Source organism: Lepidochelys kempii, chromosome 1 (genome assembly GCF_965140265.1).
Source record: "Lepidochelys kempii isolate rLepKem1 chromosome 1, rLepKem1.hap2, whole genome shotgun sequence".
In the NCBI taxonomy this organism is placed as follows: Eukaryota; Metazoa; Chordata; order Testudines; family Cheloniidae; genus Lepidochelys; species Lepidochelys kempii.
This window is the reverse complement of record NC_133256.1, coordinates 309,641,179-309,668,774: the sequence shown is the minus strand read 5'-3', so window position 1 is coordinate 309,668,774 and position 27,596 is coordinate 309,641,179. Positions and strand designations below refer to the sequence as shown.

Sequence of the window (27,596 nt, the reverse complement as noted above, 5' to 3'; positions counted from 1 at the left end):
GGGAGGGTCTGAGCTCTGGTTCACAATCCATTGCATTCCTCATCCCAGGATCACTGAGGGTAATGTATGCCTACCCACCGATTCCTCTAATATGAAGCGTCTTGAGAAAGCTTAGGAAACCCCTTATGGTAATAATCCTGGAAGCAGCAAGTTGGCCCAGGAAACTTTGGTAGGCAGATCTGGTGACAGTCTAGTCAGCCATCAATAATGCTACTGCTAATTCCAGTTTCCCAGAACAATGAAATACCCCAATGACTGCAGCTTCCTGATGGTCCAAACCAGATGTTAGACGCGTGTTCTATGTCACCACATGGAATGCATTAACACTAAACAGCATTGGGTACAGGACAGTTTGTCAAAGAACTCACCCATTACAAAATGGTTATTGCCACAGAGGCCCATTTGCCATAAAGCAATCAAGTTACTGTTGAAGGAGTAACATTACCAACTTCTAAACTTAAGGTGTGATATTAGTGCAAAAGTAGAAGCATGGAATCTGCGAGATGTACAGGAATGTAAACACAAAGGCATTTTCTGGCCCATTGCAAAACATGACCATGAGATCTACATCAAACCCCTGGCTGATGAAGCAGAGGATGGCCTAAGAATAACAATGTACATCTTGCGTACGGACCAATCAAGCTCCTGGCTGGCAGCCATAAAAGCCTTCTAACATCGTTATTATGAAACCAGATTGCTGTCCCTCCTCATCAGTGGACGCGGTTCTGGGCAGATGGAAAACACATTATGAAAGCATGTTGAACTACAAACATGTTGATGACTGTCCAGAGCTGCCTGACCTGGCAAACCACACCACTTCAGATGCTCAAGTGACAGAGGATCAGTGTTAGTCCCTGGAATTACAAAAGGCCATCCAAAAGTTTCAGAACAGACCTGATGGTATTCCACTCAAGCTGATCAAAGGTGCCTTGGAACCAGTGAGCACTGGCCTGCATCAACTATTGTTAAGTGTGGACATCAGAGTAGCAGCAAAATGGAAAGATGGCATCACAATGTCCCTGAACAAGGGCAAGCATCTCACACATTGTGGTGCACCTACAGGCCAATAGCATTAATGGTCCCTGGAAAGATGTTCATTCACATTCCGCTTGGTAGGATGCAGGTACTCCTTAATAGGTATTGTTTGTGTACAACAATCAGGTTTCACTGTTGGATGGTCAGTGATGGATGCTATTCTTACCCTCCAGCTTCTGGTTGAGCTGCAGCGAGAATTTAACCACCTGCTTCACCTGGCATCTATCAACCTTAAAATGGCTTTTGATTCCACCAAAAGGTCAGCACTTTGGCTCATACTGATAATTAGCATTCCAGATATTCTGGGAAAGCTAGTGCAAAATCTTAATACCAGAACAGGTGCAAGAGTATGCATTGGTCCTCAATTTTCACCACTTTTCTGCACAACATCAGGTGTGCGGCATGGGTGCATTCTCACTCCTCCACTATTCTGTTGAGCTATTAACTAGATGTTGGAACTTGCTGATTCATACATCAGAATCAGTTTGGTCAAGAAGCATTCATCAACCAAGACTACACAGACGACACTGCCTTGCTTGTGAAGGAGACAGACTTTGGCAGGTAGATGCTGTCCATACTATGGAGTTAAACATTTCATGGCAGAAGACCAAGGTAAAGAACCTTGGAGTTGGGCCACCAGAGCCCTCAGAGCAGGGGCACTTGAGTACTATGGAGAGCACTAACTAGTTACTCTACCAAGGCTGCAAGTAGAATTCAAACAGTTCCAGCAAACCAGATGTTGCTCAGTGAATAGGTCTTGCTGCCTCCTGTATGAAGTCCATTTATGGATGCAAAAAAGTTTATGCTGAGACAAGGATCTATCAAACCTGCATTCTGCCCGCATTGCTATACAGAAACGTGGACCCTCTTACAGGCAGACTTGGATCAGTTAAAGGCATTCCATACACGCTGTGAGTGCAAAATCCTGAGCGTAGAGTGGTTTGACTTCATGTGAAGCTTCATGATCTCGCTCGTTATATTCAAACGTCATTTTGCATGCTCTTCAGCCATCTTGCCAGGATGGACAAAAGCACCGTAGTCACTGGTCTCAAACTCTCCATCAGCATTCAAAAAGGGTCCCCCAGCTGTTGTCACCTGCAGGACCACCCTAGAGATTTGTGGATTTTGCAGGTTTGGGACAGATCGGTGAACTTCACTAATGTGATGCCATCAACCATGGTCAGTCTGGCTGGCGCAGTGGTCCTCAGTAGACTATAGGTGTTTAATCTCTCAATTACAAAAAGGCACACTGTATTCTCACTCCTGAAGGTAGGTAAGTTCCTGAGGAGCCTAGTCTACTCATTTCCTCAAAGCTCCCCTTCCTTCCTGGGATCTCATTGCACTCAGTTTCCTCTCTCCATGAAGATGGTATTCCTAGTGGCAATTACATCAGCCTGCAGAGTAGGGAAATGCAGCCACTCATGAATGGGCCATCATACACTGTCTTCCATCAAAACAAAGTTCTCCTTAGGCCCACCCTAAATTTTTACCAAAGATGTTCTGTCTTCTGTCTGAATCAGATGATTCATTTATCTTCAGTCTTCCCTTAACCCCATGCCAACCAAGGGAAGGATAGGCTTCACACCTTGGATACATTTGGAGCCCTCTCCTTTTGCCTTAATAGAACTAAAAACCTTGGGGAGATCCCAAATAAGTCTTATGACCTTTATCCATAGGATGAAGAGTCAGGTAATATTCACCCAGAGGCTTTAAGTGGGTAGCTAATTGTATTAGGGCATGTTATAAGCTAGCTAAATTAGACCTTCCTTTACATACAGATCTTGGCCTATTCTGAGGATGCTCAGGCATCCTCTGCAGCTTCTTTGAAAAATGTACCCATTTCTGATATTTGTAGGGCAGCTGCATGGGGATCATTACATGCATTTTTGAGGCATCTAGGTCAGATGTCCATTTTGGCAAAGCTATCCTAGAGTTACTATTCTGGTAGACTTCAAGCACCCTACTTATTTACATCAATTCACTGTTGTAAGTCACCAAAGTGGAATAAACATGGACAAGCACTGAAAGAAGAAAGAACAGTGATTTACCCTACAGTAAGTGGGGGGCTTTGACGTGTTGTCTATATGTATTCCACAACCTGCACTCCTTCCTGCTACTACAAAGTCTGATAATACCTGGATTCTGTATTGGTGAAGGAACTGAAGGCTAGTTGGCCCCGCTCCACACTTTGTCCTCAAGAAGAGGAGGTGGTACGAGGGTACTCAAGGTTCAGGGATGGCCACAACAAATACTGCTGGTCAAAATATTCTCAACTTGAGATGTGCAAGGGATGCACCAGAAGGGAATACCTATGGACAACACACCTCTAAGAACCACAGTCACTGCAGCTTAAGTAACTGTTCTTTCGTATAACTTCCTCCAGCTCCTAGGAGGTTTTAGTAAAAAGCAAAAATACATTTCCTTCTTCTAGGAAAAAATATTTTACTTTTTTGTCTCAGTGCATAATTATTTTTATGAAAGGTTTTGTGAACTGGAATATAATCATTTTTAGATAGATAGATGGATATAGGTATAAAATGGTTATATTCCAGTTCACAAAACCTTTTATAAAAATCGTTATATATATACAATTTTTTTAATACATGTGTGAAATCCTGGCCCCGTTAAAGTTAGTGGCCATTGATTTGGGCCAGAATCTCACCCAAAATGTTTAAAAGTCTCTGAAGTTTTCTGCACATGTAGAGAAGGCTGTCTGTAGAGCTATACTTCAAATAAAAAAAAAAATCCTCTGTTATGAATGACCTTTAGGATTAAGGATTTAAGTTTTCAAGCAGAATTAAAACCAAATTTGCATAAATGGTTATGTAATATGCATTACATAGCCTGTAATTTCCTGGGATTTGTTTTACTCTCATTGGTAATAGCAAAGTCTCTTTATGCAAATTGAAGGAGTTGCCTTGGTTATACTGACATCATGGTAAAATTTATGGATGAAAAAAGAAAGGGATTTGTCAGAGAATTAGGTTTCTAAGAACCATGTGGTACAATTTTTATTTCAGCTGTAATACAGCACTACAACCAATAAGATTTATTCTAGAGTTGTCTGCGCTCTGGGACAGATGACATGCAAAGCTTTAAAATACAGAGGATTCTATAAAATACAAAATAATGTTTTGTACTACTTTTTCTGGAGCCGCTTCAGAAGATATCACAGATATTAACATCCGTGGATGCTTAGGGCCACTGTATTGTCAAGTACTTCCAAATGATGAGCTCTATTTGCCTCTCTCATCTTCATTTATTGAGTTGTCTACAGCTGATGGGGAAGGTGCATGTGTTATGATGGGGAAAATTTTGTTGGATATAAATATGGCAGTACTAGAAGAAAATGATAGTTCATGCAGAGGTTCTTGTATTCCTCATGGACAACTAAGGTCTAAACCTGGCGGTAAGCATTCTCAGCTAGCTAAAAATTCTTCTGTGAATTTTGGAACAGGTGTTGTTAATATCAGGGAACCTGACTAACATTTCAAATATTACAGCTGAATAAAGATTAATTATGAAATTATCTAACTCTTTGAATGGACAACCTTTTATAGTTATAGCATTTTACATACGGTGTGTGGGCAGCATATATTCAACATACTGAATATTTGAAGATTTAGCCTTTCTATCAGAAAAGGTGAGATACGAAATGTTCTGATCTCAAAAGAAAATGCAATATATTCCCCCGCTCCCAAGACAATGTTACAAATTCCATTTGATTTTTGGAATAATTTTTTTTAAGAGTAATATATTAAAACTACTGCTATCATGCAAATGTATACCCATAGTCATGAAAACTAAGAGTAAAATCAATAGTTAAGAAGTATTTCTGTAGTGACTTCAGTTTGGAAGCATGTAATTGTTAATGCATCATGTAAATATAAATGTAATTTCATTTTGTTTCAAAATTTTATTACAGAACTCAAGATTATATATAAGTTCAGGTTTAAGATTTGGCTGAGTCAGTAAGCTTTTAAAGTACAGTTTTTAAATGTGATATGCAGTGCCTCTACAAAATCCTGTCAGCTATAGTAATATGTACTCACTGCCCCAGTAACCACTGAGCATACAATTAGTTTGAATTTTATCTTTTTTTCATTTATATTTAGTAAGTCTCTGAAAAAATAATACACAAGCATTCTTTCAAAGGACAAATTTCAGGAGTCAAACAATACTTAACGTATTCAAGGCTGTGCAGAGAAAAATCGTTCCCTGTTAAGGAAAGTCCACTGAAAAAACAGGCAACTAAAAAAGGAGACCTATTAGCTAATACTACCAAAAATACATTTTAATAACCTTCTTATATTAAGGAAAATGTAAGATAAATAACTCCTGAATTCATTAGTATTAGGAATATCCGTATTTGAATATAGTCAGTTGCCTTCAGAAAAAAATGTCTAGTTGTTAGTACAGAGTGCTCTATTTTTTCAGCTTATCAAAGTCAGATGTTCAATTGATATTTAATATGACATCCAAAACAACTGTTAGAAGAACATATGCTAAAGTTGCAAAGTCAAGTACCCAAAAGTTAAGAAATACCAGAATTAAGGTTTCTTGTACAACTTTAATCAGTCACCTTGTGTGTATGCTTTGTCTTTAATGGTGTGATTGTATTTGCTAGATAGACAAGGAATGTTGAGACTAATGATCCTCAGTTCAGTTCTAAATTTTGGAGGGGAATATCCTGTAGTGGCTACACACCTTTCTGTTTGTCACTCTTTTCTTCCTCTGGCTTGGCCCCTTCTACCCTCTTCCCTGCCAGCTTGTCCAGTCCTCTTTCTATTCCCCCACCCTCTTTCCTCATCTATCTGCATTCCAGTGAGGCTGCTTCTTTCTCCATGCAGTCTGGGAGCCAGCAGGAGGGGCATTGAACAGAAGGAAGTCTTGCTCTCATTTCTGGTGCCAATACCACAACAGCCCTCAGTTGCTGTGAGATCCAGTTCTTGAGAAAGTCCTACCCACTCCTGCAGCCTCAGGATGGAATATGCTCAGCCACTCTGGAGATGGTGCAGGAGCAGTGGGGGATGGATTTTGGCTGCCAGCCTCTAACAAACCTCTATACTGAACATGTGCAAACTGACTTTTCAGTGGCTTATAGCTTGGATAAATTTGGGGAGACTTTCATGGGGACTGTAAAATGCACATCCCTGGTACTATGACAATCCCCTGCCAAACTTCAAGCTCCTGCTTCAAAGCACAGAGGTTTTAGTGTGTATCAATGAAAAGTTGTAGGAATTTAACATGGGTAAGACCAATGATTTTTTCCCAAATTTTGTTTTCTGAATGATGGAACTGTTTTAGCCAAAACTTTTCAAAAGCACGTCTGCCTGAGGCATATGCGGTTTCAGCCCAAAAGATTAAAGTTTTCTAAAGTTATAAGCAACTGAAAATAGGGTCTCATAATGCAAAGTGTTGAGCAGCCTTAACTTTCGGCATTGCTGTCAGCTCCACCTATGAATAATTGAAGATGGAGAGAAATAATAATGACTTCTAGAAACACAGACAGGTGTATTTGGAAGATGACTTTTTTCTACATTGAGATATTCTAGAAAAACAAGCTAAAAATGATTTTTTTTCCTTTTTCAAGACTGCAGATTTACCTTTGTTTCCATACCTTCATTATTCAGTCTTTATCATATGATGTGAAATTGCCCATGGTTCAAACAAAATTTTAAAATGGAAGCATTTTTAAGACTATAAAGGATTTTTAAGGATATCTGATACTTTAGGTTATATTCGGTTGACAGTCAGTTGATCCACCAGTGACGTACCTTCCTGAGCTTGAGCAGGGACCAGATAGAATGATCCTTGCAGCTGCCATATACATACAACATTAAAGCCCAATCCTATGAACACTTATCCTGGAATCTAGGAATTGTCATACTTAATCAGACTTGAGGCTCATCTAATCCAGTCTCTGACAATGGCCAACAACAGAAAATTCAGAGGAAGGTGTAAAAACCCTGTAAGAGGTAGATGTGGGATAATCTGTCTGTGATGTTAAGTCTTGTTCTGGTCTCTAATAGTTGTAGATTAACTTGGGCCTTGAAGCATGAGTTTTAATGTCCCTTCCAAAAAAATTTCATGTGGATTGCTGAACTGTGGGAGTAAATGTTTCAAAATCAATGGGACTAGCAATGGAAATAAGCATAAAACTCTCCCATATAATCAGTTGAACTACTACATTAATATCTCCTCTTGAATGAATAGTACAAAAGAATGACTCACTAACAGAATTGGTTTGTACTGATGTACAGGTGTATCCTCAGCCGGTAAATTCTCATAGCACTATTGACTTCAATAAAGAGATGACAGCTTACACCATCTGAGAATTTGCCCAGTAGTGTCCCACATGTCATTACACTCCTCTACATTAGTATCCTCTTTATTATTAATGGAAATATTGACTGGATGAGTCAGAGGACCAAATCCTACTCGCCTTACTCATGTCAACAGGGCCGCTTACATGAGTAAAGTAAGTTGGAATGGGCTTTGGGAGAGTTGTTTAATTTTTGGCTGCTGTCAATCTCAGAAACAGAGTAGCTATCTGGCTAGCTACTGTCTTTTTTAAAAACAGATTGTTTAGGGTCCAGTGAACATCACAGGCATCCATCATAAATATTTCAATCACAGGCTGACACTCTGGTAGTCTGAGGTTTCTTGTCTCTAGACATCATTGTTGGCCATATGATGAGATGATGGTGGAAGTACACTGCTACTGACTACGTAGGGTTTAGTGTTCCATATTTCAAACACAGATCTATGTGCAAGCAAATCTTACTGTTATGCTTCAGTGAAAATCATGGAATGAACGAGCTTTCTTACTCTGATTTTGTTTGATTTCTTCTACACAAAAATGACATAAAACAAATGTCCTGCTTGTGAAATTGTTACGGCAGTACCCCAAATCAGACTAAAGTTCAGTCCTGAATAATGAATAATTTATCTTGAGCCTCTCTACTGATTCCTAATCTACTTGCGCTCAGAACTCAAGCAGAGTACCACATTTGGGGAGCAAATGGGTGCAATATGTGTATGTCAGCAATGCAGAATGATCCAGTTGGTAGGTTAAACGTGTAATCCACTTTGGTTAAGTATAGTACAGTAGTGAAATCCGTGTCCTCTCTTCATAGGTCCAAATCTACCAATGGCAACTGTTGATATCAAAAATCCAGAAATTACAACTAACAGATTTTATAATTCACAAGTCAACAATGTTTCATATACCAAAGAGATCAAGAAAAAAGGAAAAGTGAAAAAGAAGAAATTGACAAAGGCAGATATTGGAACTCCAAGCAACTTCCAGTAAGGACACTTGTATTACTGTTTGTTTCCCGCTTAGAAAAACAGTTCAGCCACATAAATATGGTTTATTTAAAAGGTTGTTAGCAAATTAGCCCTAAATTTCAAACTGACTGCTTAGCCAACAGAGCCTCCTCTTAACATTTTGTTAGGTGTCGTATCTTTTTATATAGCTTAACGGTTCTTTTCTAATTTCATTTCTTTTTACACATGAAATATGTTAGATCCTATTTCACTTATATTATTTTTTAAAAATTTCACATTCATACCATTTTAGATTAATTCTTATCTGTTTCCTGAATTGTAATTTAACAAGATTTAATCTCAATGCTTTTTGAAAAGTAAGTGTGCATTGTTCACTTGTTAGCAGGGAAGGAGAAGTAATGACAGATAACACCAAGAAGACTGAGGGGTTTAAGGCCTGTTGTGCTTCAGTCTTCCCCAAAAAGTTCATTGTGACCCAGATGCTTAACACAATATTAACAATAAGGGGGAAAGGAGCACAAGCTAGAGTAAGGAAAGAACAGGTTAAAGAATATTTAAATAAGTTAGGTGTGTTCAAGTTTGTAGAGCCTGATGAATTTCACTCTAGGGTACTTAAGGAACTAGCTCAAATTCAGAATTATTAGTGATTCTCTGAGAACTCATGGAGGACTGGTGAGAGTCTCAAAGGACTGGAGACGGGCAAATATGGTAGCTATCTTTACAAAAAGAAAAGGAGTACTTGTGGCACCTTAGAGACTAACCAATTTATTTGAGCATAAGCTTTCGTGAGCTACAGCTCACTTCCGAAAAGCTTATGCTCAAATAAATTGGTTAGTCTCTAAGGTGCCACAAGTACTCCTTTTCTTTTTGCAAATACAGACTAACACGGCTGTTACTCTGAAACCTATCTTTACAAAGTGGAACAGAGAGGACCCGAGATTATAGACCAGTCAGCTTAACTTTCGTACTCAGAAAGACATCTGAATAAATTGTTAGTCAACGAGAAGATAATAAGGTAATAGTAAAAAGAAAAGGAGCACTTGTGGCACCTTAGAGACTAACAAATTTATTTGAGCATCATGCTCAAATTTGTTAGTCTCTAAGGTGCCACAAGTGCTCCTTTTCTTTTTCTGAATACAGACTAACATGGCTGCTACTCTGAAACCTAAGGTAATAGTAGTAGCCAACATGGATTTGTTAAGAACAAAGCATACCAAAACCAACCTAATTTCCTTCTTTGACAGGTTTACTGGCCTAATGTATAGGGGGAAGCCGTAGAGGTGATATATTTTGATTTTTAGTAAGGCTTTTGACCCAGTCCCACATTACATTCTTATAAGCAATTAGGGAAATGGGGTCTAGATGAAATTACTATAAGATGAGTGTACAACTGGTTTAAAAAAAAGTACTCAGTAGTTATCAATGGTTTACTGTCACTCTGGGAGGGAATATCTAGTAGTCTTGCAAAGATCCATCTTTGGTCTGGTACTAGTTAATATTTTGGGTAATGGAGTGGAAAGTATACTTATGAAATTTTCAGATGACACCAAGCTGGGAGGGGTTGCAAGCAGATTGGAATTCAAAATGACCTTGACGAATTGGTCTGAAATAAGCAAGATGAAATTCAATAGATACAAGTGCAAAGTACTACACTAAGGAAGAAAAAAAATCAAATTACCCAAATACAAAATGGGGAATAACTGGCTAGGCAGTACTGCAAAAAAGAATCTGAGCATCGTAGTGGATCACAAACAGAACATCAGTCAACAGTGGTGATTCTGTTGCACAAAAGGCAAATGTCATTCTGGGATGTGTTTAACAAGAACATTGTATGTAAGACATGGGAGGTAATTTCTCAGCTCTACTCAGCATTGGTGAGGTCTCAGCTTGAATTGTGGGTACTACACTTAAAGACAGATGTGGGCAAATTGGAGAGATCCAGAGGAGAGTAATACAAATGATAAAAAGTTTAGAAAACATAACCTGTGAGGAAACCTTTTAATAAACAAAAATGTGCAGTTTTTAGTCTTGAGAAAAGAAGATTGCAGGATGGGGGAGGACTTGGTAATAGTCTTCAAATATGTAAAAGGTTGTTATGAAGAGGATGATGCTTAATCTTCAGGGAGGAATATTTAGGTTAAATATTAGGAAAAAAAATCTTACTATAAAGATAGGTAAGTACTCAAATAGATGACAGGGATTACACAACATCCCTTGGTAATTAGAGATTTTTAAGAAGAGGTTAGACAAACAAAAACCCAGGGGACTAGGTGGTGGACTAGGTGACCTCTCAAGGTCTCTTCCAGCCCTATGTTTCTATGATTATCCACTAGGTTTCATAGTCATATTATAGCAATGAGAATTTAAAGACCCTGGGTTAGCTACGGAAAGCATCCCCTTCAATTCCCTTAATACAAAATCAAGGTTTTCTTCAATGTGGGATTATGCCCTTGTCGAGCAATCCTGTTTTGTTGAACCCTCATCCTCCATCACTAGCACGCTGGGATAGCCTGGTAAACTCTTCCATGGAACTAGTAGCACTACCGTTATAGCAGTCTCATTTAATAGTGTTTGGAAAGAATGTGGAATATAGTGAGAGCTCAGTAAAGGTGAGGAAAGAGAAGATAAAATGTATCCTTTTACCAAATGTGATGCTTAAGTTCTTTGAGGCAGGAATCATTTTATCTGTTTGTACAGTGCTTAGTACAATGGGGCCCTAGTCTGTGACTGAGGCTCCTTGGCCCGACCAGAATATAAACAATAAAAGAAGCACTACTGCCAGAAAACGAGACAATAGGGAAAAACTGAACTGCGTGACCTAAAAGAAGGAAAAACTCAAATGACCATCAGGCCTGGTCTACACTGGAGATTTCAGCTATCTGTGGGTCACTAATGATGGCGCTCCGCTGATGCAGATCCATAGCATAGATAAGCAAAATTACAATAAATTATCAATTGCACTAGTGGAGTTTATCGTTGCTTAAACCAACACTGACTGTGCACTAGTGTGGCCACACCAGTGGCTAATCACAGATATCTGTAACAAAGGCAAAATTCCTAGCGAAGAAATTTAATTTATAAAATGTTTCCATTGTTTTTTACTTTGGTGGGACATGGTCTTATTCTGGAGTGTGTGGGGGTGTGTTGTGTGTGTGTGTGTGTGTGTACATACACACATACACAAGTTTCCCTGTTTAAAGTGACCTAGTATTGTGGGATAAATGTTTAATATCTGCTTTTGTTACAAACATAGGGAAGTTCTAATGCTTGATATTGTCAAGACAGCACAGTAGATGTTGCATAATTTGGTCCAGCATAGATATAAATAAGTACTGTGGTTAAAGTACTGAACTATTGAGCATCAGAGCTGGTTGGGAAAATTCCAATGAAACATTTTTTCATCAGAATTTGCTGATTCATCAAAAATGAAACAGTGTCTTGTCACACTAGCCAGAATCTGGTCGGTTTCATCACTGCTATTTGATGGTGAGCAGCACTGAAGTGATAAGAATCATGTCCGTTTCAGTCAACACCTGTGAAGGCTTTCAGGGTCCTTGGTTCTACTTCAACCTGCCAGGCAGGCAGCCGGGGATCTCAGGGTATATATTTTGTTTTGGAAATGCCACATTTTTATCAGGCCAAAAAATATTTCCTGAAACTTAAATTTCACAAACCTAAAATTTGGCTTCTCTGCCAACTCTAAGCATAATTCATGTTACATATACCTTGTATAAATCAACGTTGAACCTGGCTAACTAAAGATGTTGTTTGAACCAATTTAGTTAGTTGTGCATCCATGAGTTAACTAAATTGGTTTAAAAAAACAACCCTTAATTATACTGTTGAAACTTTCTTATGTAGACAAGGCCTTACCTTGCACACAATCATAAAACTTGTATGTGAAATATTTTAGCATTTTCATACTAATTTATTTTTGTTTGTTTATTGGAAAGAGTAATGTAGCATTTTCCAAAATAAATTTGGTCAATACATAAAGGTAATCTGTGTGATATTTCTCCATGTTTGTTTTTCCAAAGATTTTTTTTAATTGTTTTTAATACCACTAGCAATGACCATGAATATTTAAGAAACAAATGAGCATACATATGTTAATTTAGTGTCTGTCATGATGTTCTGTCCACCATCTGTAAGACTTTTGAGGAGCAGTGTGAAATATGGAATTAGCTTAAATGTTTAATTTCTCTGTTAATTTCATCTGACTTTGTACAATAAGTATTAGGAGTAAATTGTATATGTAATTATATTTCATATTGATATGAGACAATAAGTTTATGTAAACACTTATAAAATGATTTAGCTAGAGATAGCTCATGTCACTTCATATGAATGTTTAGAATAATAGCATGATTAATAAGGGGTTTTTTTTAGACGAGACTTTTGTTCATTTTGCCCATCTTATGTAAAAGACTTCTAATTTTGCTGCTTAAAAACAGGCTTTAAGACCAAAAAGTATCATTCTTGTAAGGGAATATTTGTATTAGGGTAGCACTTAGAAGCCCTAACCAAGATTGGGACCCCAGTGCACTAGGCATATATGAAGGCAGTCCCTGTCTTGATTAACTTAATCTGAAGTATGCTGTTTCTCAATTGGATATCCCACCTGATGTATTTTTGTGACTGTCATGACTTACTCAGATTGTGCAGAATCTCAGCTTGATTTTTAAAAAGGTGTTCTTAAACCCTTGCTTTTGTCAGAAGACATTCCAAACATGAAATGCTTGTAAACTAATGTAGTGCTGCCTTCCTGATTCTGCAGGCAGCCTGAAACAGTGGCTTGGAGAAGTGTGAACTCTTGTCTCCTATTAATCTCTTGGGAATGTTAAATAAAATGCTGGCACGTAAATGTCAACATGAACTGTATTAGTGGATGTAGGGGTGTGGGAGAGAAGCCTGGGCTGATAGGAACTGGGAATTGCTTAGGGAAGGAAATGCAGCATAGAACAGGAACACTAAGAGAAGGAAAAGGAGAGAAATGGAGAAAGGTGAGGAAAAGAAACAGAGCAAAAATGGTGGTGGCCCAAAGAAGGAGGGCCAGCATACTTTCCCACTGTGTGGTATTGAATGTGACAATAAATAACTTTAATAGTAGCCAGAAGTGTAGTTACTGTATAAAAGCTAAAATCTGTCCTTGATGTTTGTGCAAGCCTCCAGTTAACACATTGTATTATGCTGGGGTATAGAGTCATAAATTTATGCCACACTCAATAACCAAAAGTAGTGGAATTCGGTCCTCTCCACCAAATGAGTGTGACTTGCGATCTGGGTGAACAAGAAAACAGGTGAGAGGAAAATTATTTTATAGTGCATAATACAAATAGAGAGCTGAAGCACTGAGAGGTGTTGACTGTTGACTTACCCAGTGTTTCACAAAAAGACTATGGCATAACCCGGTATTGAACCCAGAGCTCCTGGAGTCCTAGTCCAGTGTTCTAACCACAAGACTGTCATTTCCCTAACATGGATTAAATGTATTTCTTTAATTTTGCTTTTTTAGACACATTGGGCACGTTGGTTGGGATCCAAACACAGGTTTTGATGTAAGTAACTTCAGTATTGTACATAACATCAGATGGTTAAAGGCATCATGTTTTTGACTAAATTGTCCAAGAATGGCATCAAAAACTAAAAGTTCCATCGCAAACCATGCAAATCATGGCTACTGGGATGCTACAGAATGATGCACTCTGGAAAAATTCTATGTGGAGGGAAAATACTAAAAGGATTTGTGGGGGGGGGGGGTATTTGTAGAAGGCTAGCTAATCCTTAAATTTTGTGCTTAATATTTTCTTTCTGCACCAAGAAAAGTCTGTTCTTCTTAAGGAATTCAGCACAGAAATCTGTGCTTGAGTCTCATTTTTTGTTTAGCTGTTCCTCTTAGCTAGATGGGATTTTTAACCCTCCAAAATGGTTTATAAGTAAAATAAGAATATTTTTTCAATTTGTTTACTTCAGGTGAGAAAACAGTGTCCATAAATAAATTATAGTACTAACATGTCTGATTTGCAGGTGAACAACTTGGACCCAGAACTGAAAAAACTATTTGATTTGTGTGGAATTTCAGAGGCTCAATTAAAAGACAAAGAAACGTCGAAGGTGATCTATGATTTCATTGAAAAAACAGGAGGAGTAGAAGCTGTTAAAAATGAGCTGCGTAGGCAAGGTAAGTCGTCTGCTACTAATGCATCAGACTGAGCTATTTGACTTAAGGATTAAAAAATGTTACTGATGTGAAGCAGTTTCTGGAAGTCTTCTCATGCTTTTGCATTGACATTGAGTCTGAGATTTCTGTGCATTACAGAACACTACATAAGTGTCCCAGTGTCACCCATGAGTATAGTTCCAAAATATTTCTCTTTATCCTCAAAATGTTTTGCATGTCATAAGTAATTTTCAGTAACACTTTCACTGACTGCAAAGCTATGCAATATCTCCCATCTGAATTTTTAAAGTAGTTTCCATTGCATATTTATGGTCTTGCAAAATCATAAATATTTAAAGATATGATTCAAGAAATCCATTGCTGCTGTCACTTCAAGGTAAAGAACATGGTTGAATCATCAAATGTAAGACAGATGTGCGTCTGCAAACTTAAGCTTACTAGTACAGTAAGTAATGTACCTTCTAATATACAGAGACCTGCAGATTGTTCTCCTTTTAACTCAAGTAGTGGAACTATTGCTTGGTAATCAAAGGGTCTCGGAGTTAAGTTTCTCCTGGAACTTTATTCATAAATGAGCCATTTCCAGCATAATACTACTTAATGTATTCAAGAATGGCCATACTGGGTCAGACCAGAGTTCCATCTAGCCCAGTATCCTGTCTTCTGACAGTGATCAGTGCTGGGTGCCCCTGAGGGAATGAACAGAACTTTTCCCTGAATGAACAGAGACTAGGGACACCATCCTTGCCCATCCTGGCTAATAGCCATTGATGGACCTATCCTCCATGAACTTATCTAGTTCTTTTTTGAACCCTCTTATAATCTTGTCCTTTACAATGTCCTCTGGGAAGGAGTTCCATGGGTTGGTTGACTGTTGTGTGGAAAAAATCCTTCCTTTTGTTTGTTTTAAACCTGCTACCTGTTAATTTCATTTGGTGACCCCTCGTTCTTATATTATGAGAAGTAAATAACGCTTCCTTATTTACTTCTCCACATCAATCATGATTTTCTAGACCTCTATCATATTCCCCCCCATAATCTCTTTTCCAAGCTGAAAAGTCAGTTTTATTAATCTCTCCCCATACAGAAGATACCTCTACACATTTTTGTTGCCCCTTTTCTGAACCTTTTCCAATTCCAATATATCTTTTTTGAGATGGGGCGATCACGTCTGCATGCAGTATTCAAGGTGTGGGCTACCATGGATTTATATAGAGGCAATATGATATTTTCTGTCTTGTTATCTATTCCTTTCTTAATGATTTCCAACATTCTGTTTGCTTTTTTGACTGCTGCTGCACATTGAGTGGATGTTTTCAGAAAACTATCCACAATGACTCCAAGATCTCTTTCTCGAGTGGTAACAGCTAATTTAGACCCCATCATTTTATATGTATAGTTGGGATTATATTTTTCCAGTGTGCATTACTTTGCATTTGATCCTTTTGTAGCTCTTCGCAGTCTGCATTGGACTTACAAAACTATTCATGGTCGTTATCGGCAAATTTTGCCCCCTCACTGTTTACCCCTTTTTCCATATCATTTATAAATATGTTGAATAGGACTGGTCCCAGTACAGGCCCCAGAGGAACACCACTATTTACCTCTCTCCATTCAAATATTTGTTGCCATCATATTTTTCTGCTGTTTTTCATAACATCTTAATGTAACTACTAGTGGTGGAAAGAAAAGGAGTACTTGTGGCACCTTAGAGACGAACACATTTATTTGAGCATAAGCTTTCGTGAGCTACAGCTCACTTCATCAGATGCATGCAGTGGAAAATACAGTGGGGAGATTTTATATACACAGAGTACATGAAACAGTGGTTGTTACCATACACACTGTAGAGAGTGATCAGGTAGTGGTGGGAGGATGTAATGTGACATGTCATTCTGCTAAAAATAGATTGATGATATCAAAATTCAAAATAATTTCCTGATTATTTTTCAAGTAGTACCGGTATTAACGCTGTTGGAATTATAGCAGTTTCAGGGTGCTTGGTAAATTGCTTCATATTTGTTCGCCAGTTACAGGTTCAGAGTATGGTAACTTGTTACATTTATTCTCTAGGTCCCCCACCTTGGAGTGGTATGTACTGAGCTGTCATTTACGCATCTGTCACTAAAAAAATATGTATGTTGTGACTGTGTGACCCTTACTTAATGGATAAGAAGTGTTAGGCAAAAACTCATTTATTAACAATAAAATACACAGTAATTGTGACACTAAAAAAATATAATCAAAAACTACCCTTCAGTGTTGGTTTACCATTGAAATTTGGCTTGGATTAGGACTTTTTATATCAAAACATTGGATTTGCAAATTTCCAATTGTATTTCTCTCCTCTAAAAGTTTGATTCTCTTTTAAACTTAAAATATGTATGAAGAACCAAATTTTGAAACTGCCTGACCATGTTAATCTTTGAGGTGTTTCTTTACTTGTCCTTGGTGTTTTACAGATAGCGTACAATACTAGCTTTTACTACGTGTGCATTAACTTAAAGTTCCACCACTTTGCATGGATGTAGTCAAACAAAGAGCTGCTGCCTCGTGTTAGCATGCATGACAAATAAGGTGGGGGCCTCCTTTGTGTTAGAAGTAGTTCAATAGTCCTAAAGGTCTTAACTTTGTCAGCTAGAATGCTTTTATCTGTAATGGTTATATATAATATGCAAGGTAATGTTTAACCTTGACTGCGGTTTGAAGTGCTTTGTGATTTTCACTGAAAAACCACCTCCTTCTCCCTCTCCTCCCCTCCCCCCCTGGAATTTTTCATTTTCTGTGTTTTATTGCAAGATTCTCTGTGCTTATCGATGGCATTAGGCCTGACAGGATGCTGGGTAGAGTTTGAGTCCATTCTGCTGCTAGCTGATTTTGAAATAGAAGTCATCTGTCTTAGATTTCATTTCTAACTCTTGCAGAAGTGAGCAAGGCTGTTTTCATTAGAAGGTTTTAAGAAACTTTGAACATAACTATTGGCAAAAATAGAGTAATTTAGTTCAGTTATATCAGTCTTGATAAAAGCTATCTTTTGCTTGGAACGTTTCACTTACTCACTTTTCTTCCTCATAAAACTCAGATACTCTGTCATTCTGTTTTCTGGTGTGAGGTTACTCTCGCTCTTTGAGTTGTACAGTTTTGAAAATCCATAAGGCATTCAGCCATTCACTTGGTAGTATGTAACATTTGTTCAACAAGTTTCTTTCTTTGCATGCAAGTGAGCCTCAAAACTTCAGACTCTTATTTCCACAGTCATCAGGTTGGTGCTTTCACTGTGTTGTCGGGGATATGGCATGTTTTTCCCCCCTCTAGATATGAATCTAATGCACATAGATAAAAGTTTTCTCTGTAAGTCAGATTTTAACACCACTCTGTCAAGGAAAGTGGACTGCAACAAGTTATGGCGGCAGCTCAAATTCTGAAGCATGGCAAAGTTGTATATTTTTTTCAAAAAAAGAAAAGGAGTACTTGTGGCACCTTAGTGACTAACCAGTTTATTTGAGCATGAGCTTTCGTGAGCTACAGCTCACTTCATTGCATCCGGTGAAGTGAGCTGTAGCTCACGAAAGCTCATGCTCAAATAAATTGGTCAGCCTCTAAGGTGCCACAAGTACTCCTTTTCTTTTTGCGAATACAGACTAACATGGCTGTTACTCTGAAACCTATATTTTTTCAGTAATCCAGAAAAATATACATAGCTCTTACTGAAGATGTTACATATGGTGACAGTGACCTCTAGCGGCCAAAGGGGAAAATTTGCCCAATACAGCTCATTCTCATAATACCAACAATGTTTGCAGCATTGATTTCTGCTGCAAAAAAATCTATGAAATTGAGGTTTGGGCAGGGAGTAGAATATCCTCCTTCTCCCTTTTTGGAAGGAAGGGGGAGGTAATAGCAAGGAGAGATCCTCCCTCCTTGTGGAGGAGGGGAAGTGAATGTTGAACTTGGTTGGCGCACACGTTTTCTTGTCAATGCTGTTCCTGCTTCACCTACAGGAGGAATGGCTGGGAGCCCCTGAATCTACCCAGTGAGGCACCTGTGTCTCTTGCAGTTCCTACTTCAAATTCCTCTTCCTGGTTATTTCACTATAATCAAACCTCATTCTTCAGGGCATCAGCCAGTCACACACAGGGATCAGGAAGCCCCAACCCCACCCCCTGTGCATAACTGGTCAGATGTGTTCTGGTAGTTTTTCCTTTGGAGCATTGAGAATTGGCCACATCTGAACTCTGGAGACGAGATGGGATGGACCAGTGCTCTGAGGAGGTACAGATAATGATCTTTCTTAGATGCCTGGCTGGTGTGTCTTGCTCACATGCTCAAAGGAAAAAGGTCAGCAGATGTGGGGTCTGGAAGGAATTTCTCACAGCACATATTGGCAGGGACATTAGGTTTTTTCTAGAGCTGTCGATTAATTGCAGTTAACTCACGCGATTAACTCAAAAAAAAAATAATCGTGATTAAAAAAATTAATCGCACTGTTAAACAATAGAATACCAATTGAAATTTATTAAATATTTTGGATGTTTTTCTACATTTTCCAATGTATCTGTTTCAATTACAACACAGAATACAAAATGTGCACTGCTCGCCTTGTATTATTTTTTATTACAAATATTTGGACTGTAAAAACTATAAACAAAAGAAACATATTTTTCAATTCACCTCATAAAAGTACTGTAGTGCAATCTCTTTGTTGTGAAAATGTAACTTACAAATTTATTTATTTATTTATTACATAATTGCACTCAGTAACAAAACAGTGTAAAACTTTGGAGCCTACAAGTCCACTCAGTCCTACTTCTTATTCAGCCAATCGCTCAAACAAGTTTGTTTACATTTGCAGGAGATAATGCTGCCCGCTTTTTGTTTACAATATCACCTTAAACTGAGAACAGACATTCTCATGACACTGTTGTAGCTTGCATCACAGGATATTTATGTGCCAGATGCTCTAAAGATTTGTATGTCGCTTGATGCTTCAACCACCATTCCAGAGGACATGCAAAACCTGTCATCAGCATGGATGCATGTCCTCTGGATGGTGGTTGAAGCATTAAAGGACATATGAATCCGTAGAGCATCTGGCACGTAAATATCTTGTGAATTTGAGCGATTGGCTGACCAAGAAGTAGGGCTGAGTGGACTTATAGGCTCTAAAGTTTGACACAGTTTTGTTTTTGAATGCAGTTATTTTTGTACATAATTCTACATTTGTAAGTTCAACTTTCGTGGTAAAAAGAGATTGCACTATAGTACTTGTAATGGGAGAATTGAAAAATACTATTTATTTTGGTTTTTACAGTGCAAATATTTGTAATAAAAATAAATATAAAATGAGCACTGTACACTTTGTATTCTGTTGTAATTGAAATCAATATAGTTGAAAATGTAGAAAACATCCAAAAATATTTAAATAAGTGAGATTCTATTATTGTTTAACAGCGCTATTAATCGCGATTAATTTTTTTAATCGCTTGACAGCCCTAATTTTTTCACCTTTCCTTGTAATATAGAATTAATAATGGCCCTTCTGGTCATAAACTTTAGGAAACCTCTTATCATGAACTCCCCCTTCTTGCGAGGCAGGGAGGGAGCTCTAGCTCTGCATTTCGCAGAACAGAGGAGCTGAGTTTACACCTTCAACTCCTCCTCTTGTACTTCCCTCATCCAGAGCCCCAGGACTTCACAGACTTCATCTAGAGCCCCACGCCTTCTTCCAAAGCATAACAAATGAAAAGAATGCACACGCTTCTCAAACAACCTAAAGACCATCCATATAGCTAAGTATTTAAATAAAGTACACAAACTATAATATCACACAAGCTATTAGAAGAAGCCCAGTTGAAAGTAAAGTGAAACTATGCTTTGGAAGATAACTGTTGTCCAAATAAATTCATTTCGATACAAAATTCAGTTATGTTAAAGTTATCAAAAATGTATTCAGGTGGACATCTAAGAAGTCATTTCATTCTGTCATTCTTTCACATTAGGATATTGTTATAAAGAATAAATTGTTCATGATCTGAGCAAGATGAAAGGCAGTTCAAAAAAACAAATCAGCATCTACAAGTTAATTATAACTTCAGCTTCACTTAGAGTGGTGAAGCTCAAACTGTAAGAGTTGAAACATCACATGGGCAATAGTGCATTTTTTTTATATTTTGTAGAAATGACTAGGTTTCCATTTAATGAGTATTTTCTACCTGCTCACCCTTAATTTAGCAAAAACTAAATATTCCTGAAATCATACCTGTGTATCTGAGGAGAATGTCTTGGAAAGTTTAATGTTAACGGTCTAAAATATTTCCCTATACAAAAAGGACTATGGATATTCAGGGAAATTCCTACCCAATGATAACACAAGCCACTCATCAAGACCCAGCTTATGGTTTATGACTTATTTGGTTTTTTTTTTTACAAACATAGTGCAGTGCTGATAGCTAGTATTATATCAGTTCTTTTCTTGTAAAATACATGAGAAAGAAGACACATGGACAATATTTTCAGCGTACCAAGATCAGGACTAGTAAACTTTGTATAGGCACAGAGATCCTTGTTAGAGACATGACAAAGGTGTTTTGGCATTCTGTTTTACTCCTTCCCATGCATCTCCGATGGAATGACTTGGGATAAGAATTTTGTGTAGTATATAACTAGGCGCTATCTTGTATGTTTTATTTCAGCTCCGCCGCCGCCGCCACCATCCAGAGGAGGACCCCCTCCTCCACCACCACCACCACCTCCACATAGCTCAGGTCCTCCTCCTCCTCCTGCAAGGGGAAGAGGAGCTCCACCTCCTCCTCCTTCAAGAGCTCCCACAGCAGCACCTCCACCCCCACCTCCATCTAGACCAGGTGCAGGAGTGCCCCCTCCTCCTCCAAACAGGATGTATCCTCCTCCACCTCCAGTGCACTCATCATCTGCACCATCTGGGCCACCTCCACCGCCTCCACCATCAGCAAGTGGTTCATATGTGCCTCCGCCACCTCCTCCTCCACCTCCCCCTCCTGGTCCTCCTCCACCACCTGGCTTCACTTCAGAGGTTGATAACCAATTTCCAGCTCCTGCAGGAAACAAAGCAGCACTCTTAGATCAAATCAGAGAAGGTGCCCAGTTAAAGAAAGTAGAACAGAACAGTCGACCTGTGTCCAGCTCAGGAAGAGATGCGCTCTTAGACCAGATACGACAGGGTATACAGCTGAAGTCTGTAAGTATCTACTCTTTGTCTTCTAAATTTCCAAAACTAATTTAGAGCAATAGCCAATGGGTGGTTTTGTGTTTTGTTTTGTTTGTTTTTAGTGGGATTTGTAGGGAATTGACATGTTGTATATTTTTTTTGTTTGTTTTTTGATAAATCCTAAGCCACCTTTCTTTAATGTTATGTCTTGGCTGTTGTCACACCATAATTAAAATTGATTCTCCATTTTCAATATTTATGACTTTTGGCCCACCTCTGAAATCTTTACAGGAGGTTTTTCCATTATTTTTTAGGCAAATCAAATCTCTTTTTCAGTGACTTTTAAATAATAATCTTAGTAGTAATAATAATTAATAATCTTCTAGATTTTAGTTTGAAAACAGATTAAAATTTAATTTATTGGAATTATCTAGTATAGGCGCAACGTGCAGTCCTACACCTCTGACGCTGCGATCAAATTACATGTTGGTTTAGTAATGTTAGCGTGGCACGTGAGGTTATGGTGACCTTTGCCAGGAGCATCCGTGCTTTAATAAAGTTTTCTGAAGAACTGTAGAGGATGAGTTCCATGGGAGACAACATCTGGATTTCTCCTTATGCTCCACTTCTCTTCACTGTTTCCCTGTCTTTACTCATGAGTTTCAGACTCCGCATCCTCACAGGTCTGCTCCAGCTTTCAACTTCTCTCCTAATGCATGTATACAAACACCCTTCGTTCTGACCACTTTTCTCAATCTTTAGCTCCTACAGTCCCTCTTCCAGTGCGGCAGGCATACTCATTCTTGTCAGATCCCTTCTCAAACCTGCTCTGCACCATCTCTCGTCTTGCCGTCGCAGTCTTTAAAAAAACAAAAACACCTGAATTTGTAACATTTGTTAATAGTGCAATACTCACATTATTTTTGTTTCTTTCCTTACCCCGGATCCTTGCCTGGTCTGCTTCTAGGTTTTTCTGAGCATGTTCTCAGCTCTTTGGGACAGACTAGGTCTTTCTGTAAAGTACCATCCAGAAGTATGGAGATGTATAAATATTAATAGACTTGTTAATACATGGGTGCAGTATGCAATTTTATAAAACCCTACTAGGGAGATGCAGGATTTATCTGCCAAGACTAGATCTAGTCAACAAACTTTAGCAAAAAAATTTAATAAGTTTTCAGTTATCTTGAACATAGACCATTATGCAACTGAACAAGGCTTGCCTATTCCGATACATTATGGAACTTTCCCTCAGCCGTGTGGGGTCTCTTCCTGATGATGATAAGGCTTGCTGAGTTTAGTTGTATGTATTTAATCATCACTGTGTCAGAGTACTGACTAACTGGAACTGGGTTGTGCAAAAAACAGTGGAAGAACTTACATTTAGAAAACATGGAGTTTCCGAGCTTTCTTTTTTCTTAGTTTTCGTAGCTCTAGCTATATCGGAGGTTGTAGTTTCAACAAACGTCTAATCTCCCTCCATAATTGAAAAATATTCAGTTTTCTAAAAGAGGATTTGCCTGGAAATATAAAGGTTCTCTGTTTAATTATATCATAGCATTGTATTCTTCTTTCAAGGTATCTGATGGCCAAGAGCCCTTGCCACCCACAGCTGCACCCACCTCAGGAATTGTGGGTGCATTAATGGAGGTTATGCAGAAAAGGAGCAAAGCCATTCATTCTTCAGGTAGGTTTGTGGGAACTTTTGCTTTGGTTTGTCAAAGGGTAGCTGTTAACATACAGTGGAACATGAAATGTTAATTACATTTGTTTTTTTCCTGATGACTATATTGAATTCTAGATGTATAGTGAAACAGAATATACCAGACCAAGCCACTGGACCATCTGCAGTACTCTAGCACAGTGGTTCTCAAAGCCGGTCCACTGCTTGTTCAGGGAAAGCCCCTGGCGGGTCGGACCGGATTGTTTACCTGCCACGTCCACAGGTTCGGCCGATCGCTGCTCCCACTGGCCATGATTTGCCGCTCCAGGCCAATGGGGGTTGCGGGAAGGGCGGCCAGCACATCCCTTGGCCTGCGCCACTTCCCACAGCCCCCATTGGCCTGGAGCCACGAACTGTGGCCAGTGGGAGCTGCGATCGGCCAAAGTCAAAGAACAATTCTAGAAATTTTAGCAATTCTGGACTGCACTACCATGAGCAGCAATCAATACTATTTGAAGACTGATACGTACTTCATGCATAGGCAGATATAGCTCTACACACAAGTTAGAACTATTCCATAAACCACAAGTGCTCCGTGGACACGATAGAAATACTTTTGTCTGTTTTTGAAGGGAGAAGAAACCCCTTTGGTAGGAGTTTAAATTTGGAGAGGCAAACATCTAACTTTGGTTTTTCCTCTTTGCACAAGTAGAAAACCTAATTTAGAACATGTTTTTCACCCTGCCTCACTCAATACTCGGGTGGGCAGGAGTATTGGAAAGTACATTTTTACCACTATATCTAAAAACTGTTTTTTGTTTTGTGTTTGTTTTTCTTCCCTGGAGAAGAAAACACCCAGAACTGGAACCTTGTATATTAGGTATTGATAGTAAGAGCAACTTACAGTTGTGAATTTCATTTCTTGTGATGCTAGTAACCATATTTCAGCTATGCAGCTACTGGATTGATTTCTAATGGAAAGGTAATATTTTTTGTCATGTAAATTCTGTATACTCAAATGACTGTTGCTCCTCTTCTAGATGAAGATGAGGATGAAGATGATGAAGAAGACTTTGAGGATGATGACGAATGGGATGATTGATCAATATATTATATTATATATATATATATATATTTTTTAAGGTGAATGAAATACTAAACACTACTTTCTGTCTATGGATTCTGTAAAATTATCATGTAAATGTTCTACCAATTTGCTGTATATTTTTGTTGCCTTTGCTTTTTTATTAATCTGTGCAATACCTCATTTAATCTGTAAAGGTTTGTCATAATCCTCTACAAAGCTACTCCCTGTTAATGTGTGCAAGTTTACATCTTGATGCTCAGTGTACATGTGAATACTTTCCATTCCATCAATAAGGGAGTTTAAATGTAATATGTGAGACTGACAAAAACCTTAATGTAATTTAGTTATAATGCAAGAAGGAAAACACTATTTTCATACCCTACTTTTCTGTATCTAAATTTTCTTATTAAAACCTAGTATAGTACTACATTCTTTAAGTGATGCAGCTCTTAGTTTATTGAGCCCCTTCACTTCGAATACAATGCTACATGAATGTTGAGGCTGATTATAATATTGCACGGTTTTCAATACATCACAACATTGTGGTTGTTCGAATCTTAGCAGTATGCTTTTCATAAAACTACAAAAATACACAGCTAGTTATAAAAATTAATAACTTACCATTATACGGTAGCAATATTGTCTGATATTGGATAGCAGTGATATTTGAAGGCTTTAATTAGGAAACTCTCTGCGTGAGATTAAACAGGATGGCTTTTTGCTATAGCAATGGTGAAGGCATCTTTGATACAAACCAGTTTTGTCCTTGTTGCCAGCTGTCTTTCAGAATGAGGAAGAGCCTAAATTTCTGGGGCTATACTGTAATCTGGCTGTTGCTACAGTCATTTGATTCATTTTTAAAATCAATTTTATGTATTTTTTGGGCTGAAGGGCTGCGTTTAATGCTTGCTTCAATAATGTTGGGTTTAAATTCATTTTTAAATGTGTAGGGCACTGGTAATAATAAAGTAAACTTACATGGTGTTACTTTGCAGTCTTTATGGGTTATGGTAATACCAAACACTAAGACACCAGTCCTACATTTAAAAAAAAAAAAGTTTAAAAGCATATAAATCAGAATATACATTTTAAATATGTACTGAACTTTATTATGGCAATATTCTGTCTGCATACATTGGCTTGAAGACCAAGAGTTGTGATAAAGATCAAGGGCCCTATTCATAAGAATAGCGTTTGAGTTCATAATTGGAAAATGGGTTTCTTGTTTCACAGGTTTCACCTTTATATAAGATGTACTTAATAGTAAGGTAAAAATTGGAGTATCTGCCTATTAAAATACACTACTCTGCTCTAGCCTGGGTATTTAATGTCTGCAGCACTAATTATTGTACTTGCAGTAAGATTTAGGTAGAAAATCTTTTTACAGAACCACGTTATCTCACTGATACAGAATGTTTAGATAAGTCAGTCATATTTGGAGTATAGTTAACACATAAAATCCTGAGACTTTCTGACTATAGTCAAGGTACCAAACTACATTTAAGTTATCCAGAGTTGTATTGACTGAAACCCAGTGTTGGCCTGATCTTGACAGGCTGGACCTGCATGATGTGGCTTGGGATTTCTAACCCAGCTATCTAGTCTCTAGTAATCAATTACTTAATCGGGTGAGAAGAAAAGAATTTAAAAGGTTATGTTGCCGAAAACTGGTGTGAGAGGAGTTAAATTATTCCAGCGATGCTAACTCCCTTCCAAGTGTAACTTAAGCATGTAACTTTGGAAGTCTCTTCCAAGTGGTCTCATTTTCTTCCAGTAATATTCACATTGCCCTCTGCTGCCAGAAATACTTCTACTGGCTTTGCTGCTGTAATGGCTTGAGCATTCTGAGTTGACTATGGGTGAGGCCTGGGAAGCTACTGCCCAGTGGGTTTAAGAATGTGCATATGGAGAATATTCTACGACTTTGATATAACTTCAAGCATTTTCTCTTTTATAGCATTAAGGGCATTTTAAAGTTAAGTGGACAAGGCCCAGATGCTCTCCTAATACATTGCTTAATAGGGTATTTTTGACCTATATAGAGTTGGGATTTCTGTACTTTAATACATAATTAGCATTCATCAAGAAATCTCCATTCCCTGTGTTGGGAGGGCTGGAAGTTAAACACTGTATACTTGGGATACCTGTGTTGGATCCACGGATCACTTAGCAAAGAAGGCGTTTGATTCTGTTCTTCTATAAATATATCCGCTTTATTGCACAAAGTCCAAATTAATACCTGCTTAAAATTGCAGCTGTGTGGTTAAATCTAGGCATGAAGCCTGCAACTGCCATTAAGCTAAAATAATGTCATGGCTGCATGTTTCAGTGCTCCACCACTTGCAGTGTGGGCAGAGGACAGGGTTTCCGGGCACTGATTCACTCCCGCTAAACATTGTAATGAAGGCCTCTCTGTATACTCTAGTTAAATGGCTGCGTCCAGAGAGCCTTAGCAATTACTAAAAGCCTCATGCTAGTTATCTCGACACTGTGTGCATAGACAATGTCAGCTAGCCACTCATTGTACGTATGGAATTCATAAGAACTTCTCAATCATTCAGTTTTCCGTTTATCAAATTGAAATGTTTAGTATGTGAATTTTTGAAATGTACAGTGAATAGGATGTTGCACTGGTGGCAATCCATCATCGAGCATAATAAAATTAATTTGACCCAAATAGTGTAAAATGGTGTCGTTTGTTTGAAGTGCTAACTGTAGCCCAGCTTTTAAAATAGCTCTACGTCTTGATTACACACTTTAAAAGTAATTTCAACTGCTGAGCCAGGACCACAAAGCAGTAAATAGTGCCCTCAAATCCGAATAGTTCTCATGTCTGGAAAGTTGGATTGTGCCACTGACTAAACACATTCTCTTACTCATCGTAACATCCCGTCCTGCTGGCAAATGGGACAGCTGCTCAGCAGCTCCCCTGGAAACAAGCGCTGCTACAGACAAGTGCAATAATGCATTAACACTTCAAGGTCAAACAGTTGTGGCCTGACTAGCCAGCATTCCCAAATAATCCCCAAACATTTTTTGTCACAAGTATTGTATGTACTTTGACACACTTTTCTCAACGTAAATCCAAACTTTGTACCTAATATTGCAATGTTTGAATTTTAGAGGACCACTTCTTACCCCAAAAAGCAAA

At 38.3% G+C, this 27,596-nt stretch overlaps 1 protein-coding gene across 1 annotated transcript in view; it reads left to right on the top strand.

Moving 5' to 3' along the window:
* Positions 1 to 27,122, top strand: part of WASL (WASP like actin nucleation promoting factor) — a 72,722-nt gene extending 45,600 nt beyond the window's left edge. The window contains exons 6-11 of the mRNA XM_073328229.1: positions 8,175 to 8,346; positions 13,844 to 13,886; positions 14,356 to 14,509; positions 21,202 to 21,725; positions 23,274 to 23,382; positions 24,399 to 27,122. Coding sequence (XP_073184330.1) covers positions 8,175 to 8,346; positions 13,844 to 13,886; positions 14,356 to 14,509; positions 21,202 to 21,725; positions 23,274 to 23,382; positions 24,399 to 24,460 — 1,064 coding nt within the window. The 3' untranslated portion in view covers positions 24,461 to 27,122. The remainder of the gene's footprint in view (positions 1 to 8,174; positions 8,347 to 13,843; positions 13,887 to 14,355; positions 14,510 to 21,201; positions 21,726 to 23,273; positions 23,383 to 24,398) is intronic.
* The last annotated feature ends 474 nt before the right edge of the window (positions 27,123 to 27,596 follow it).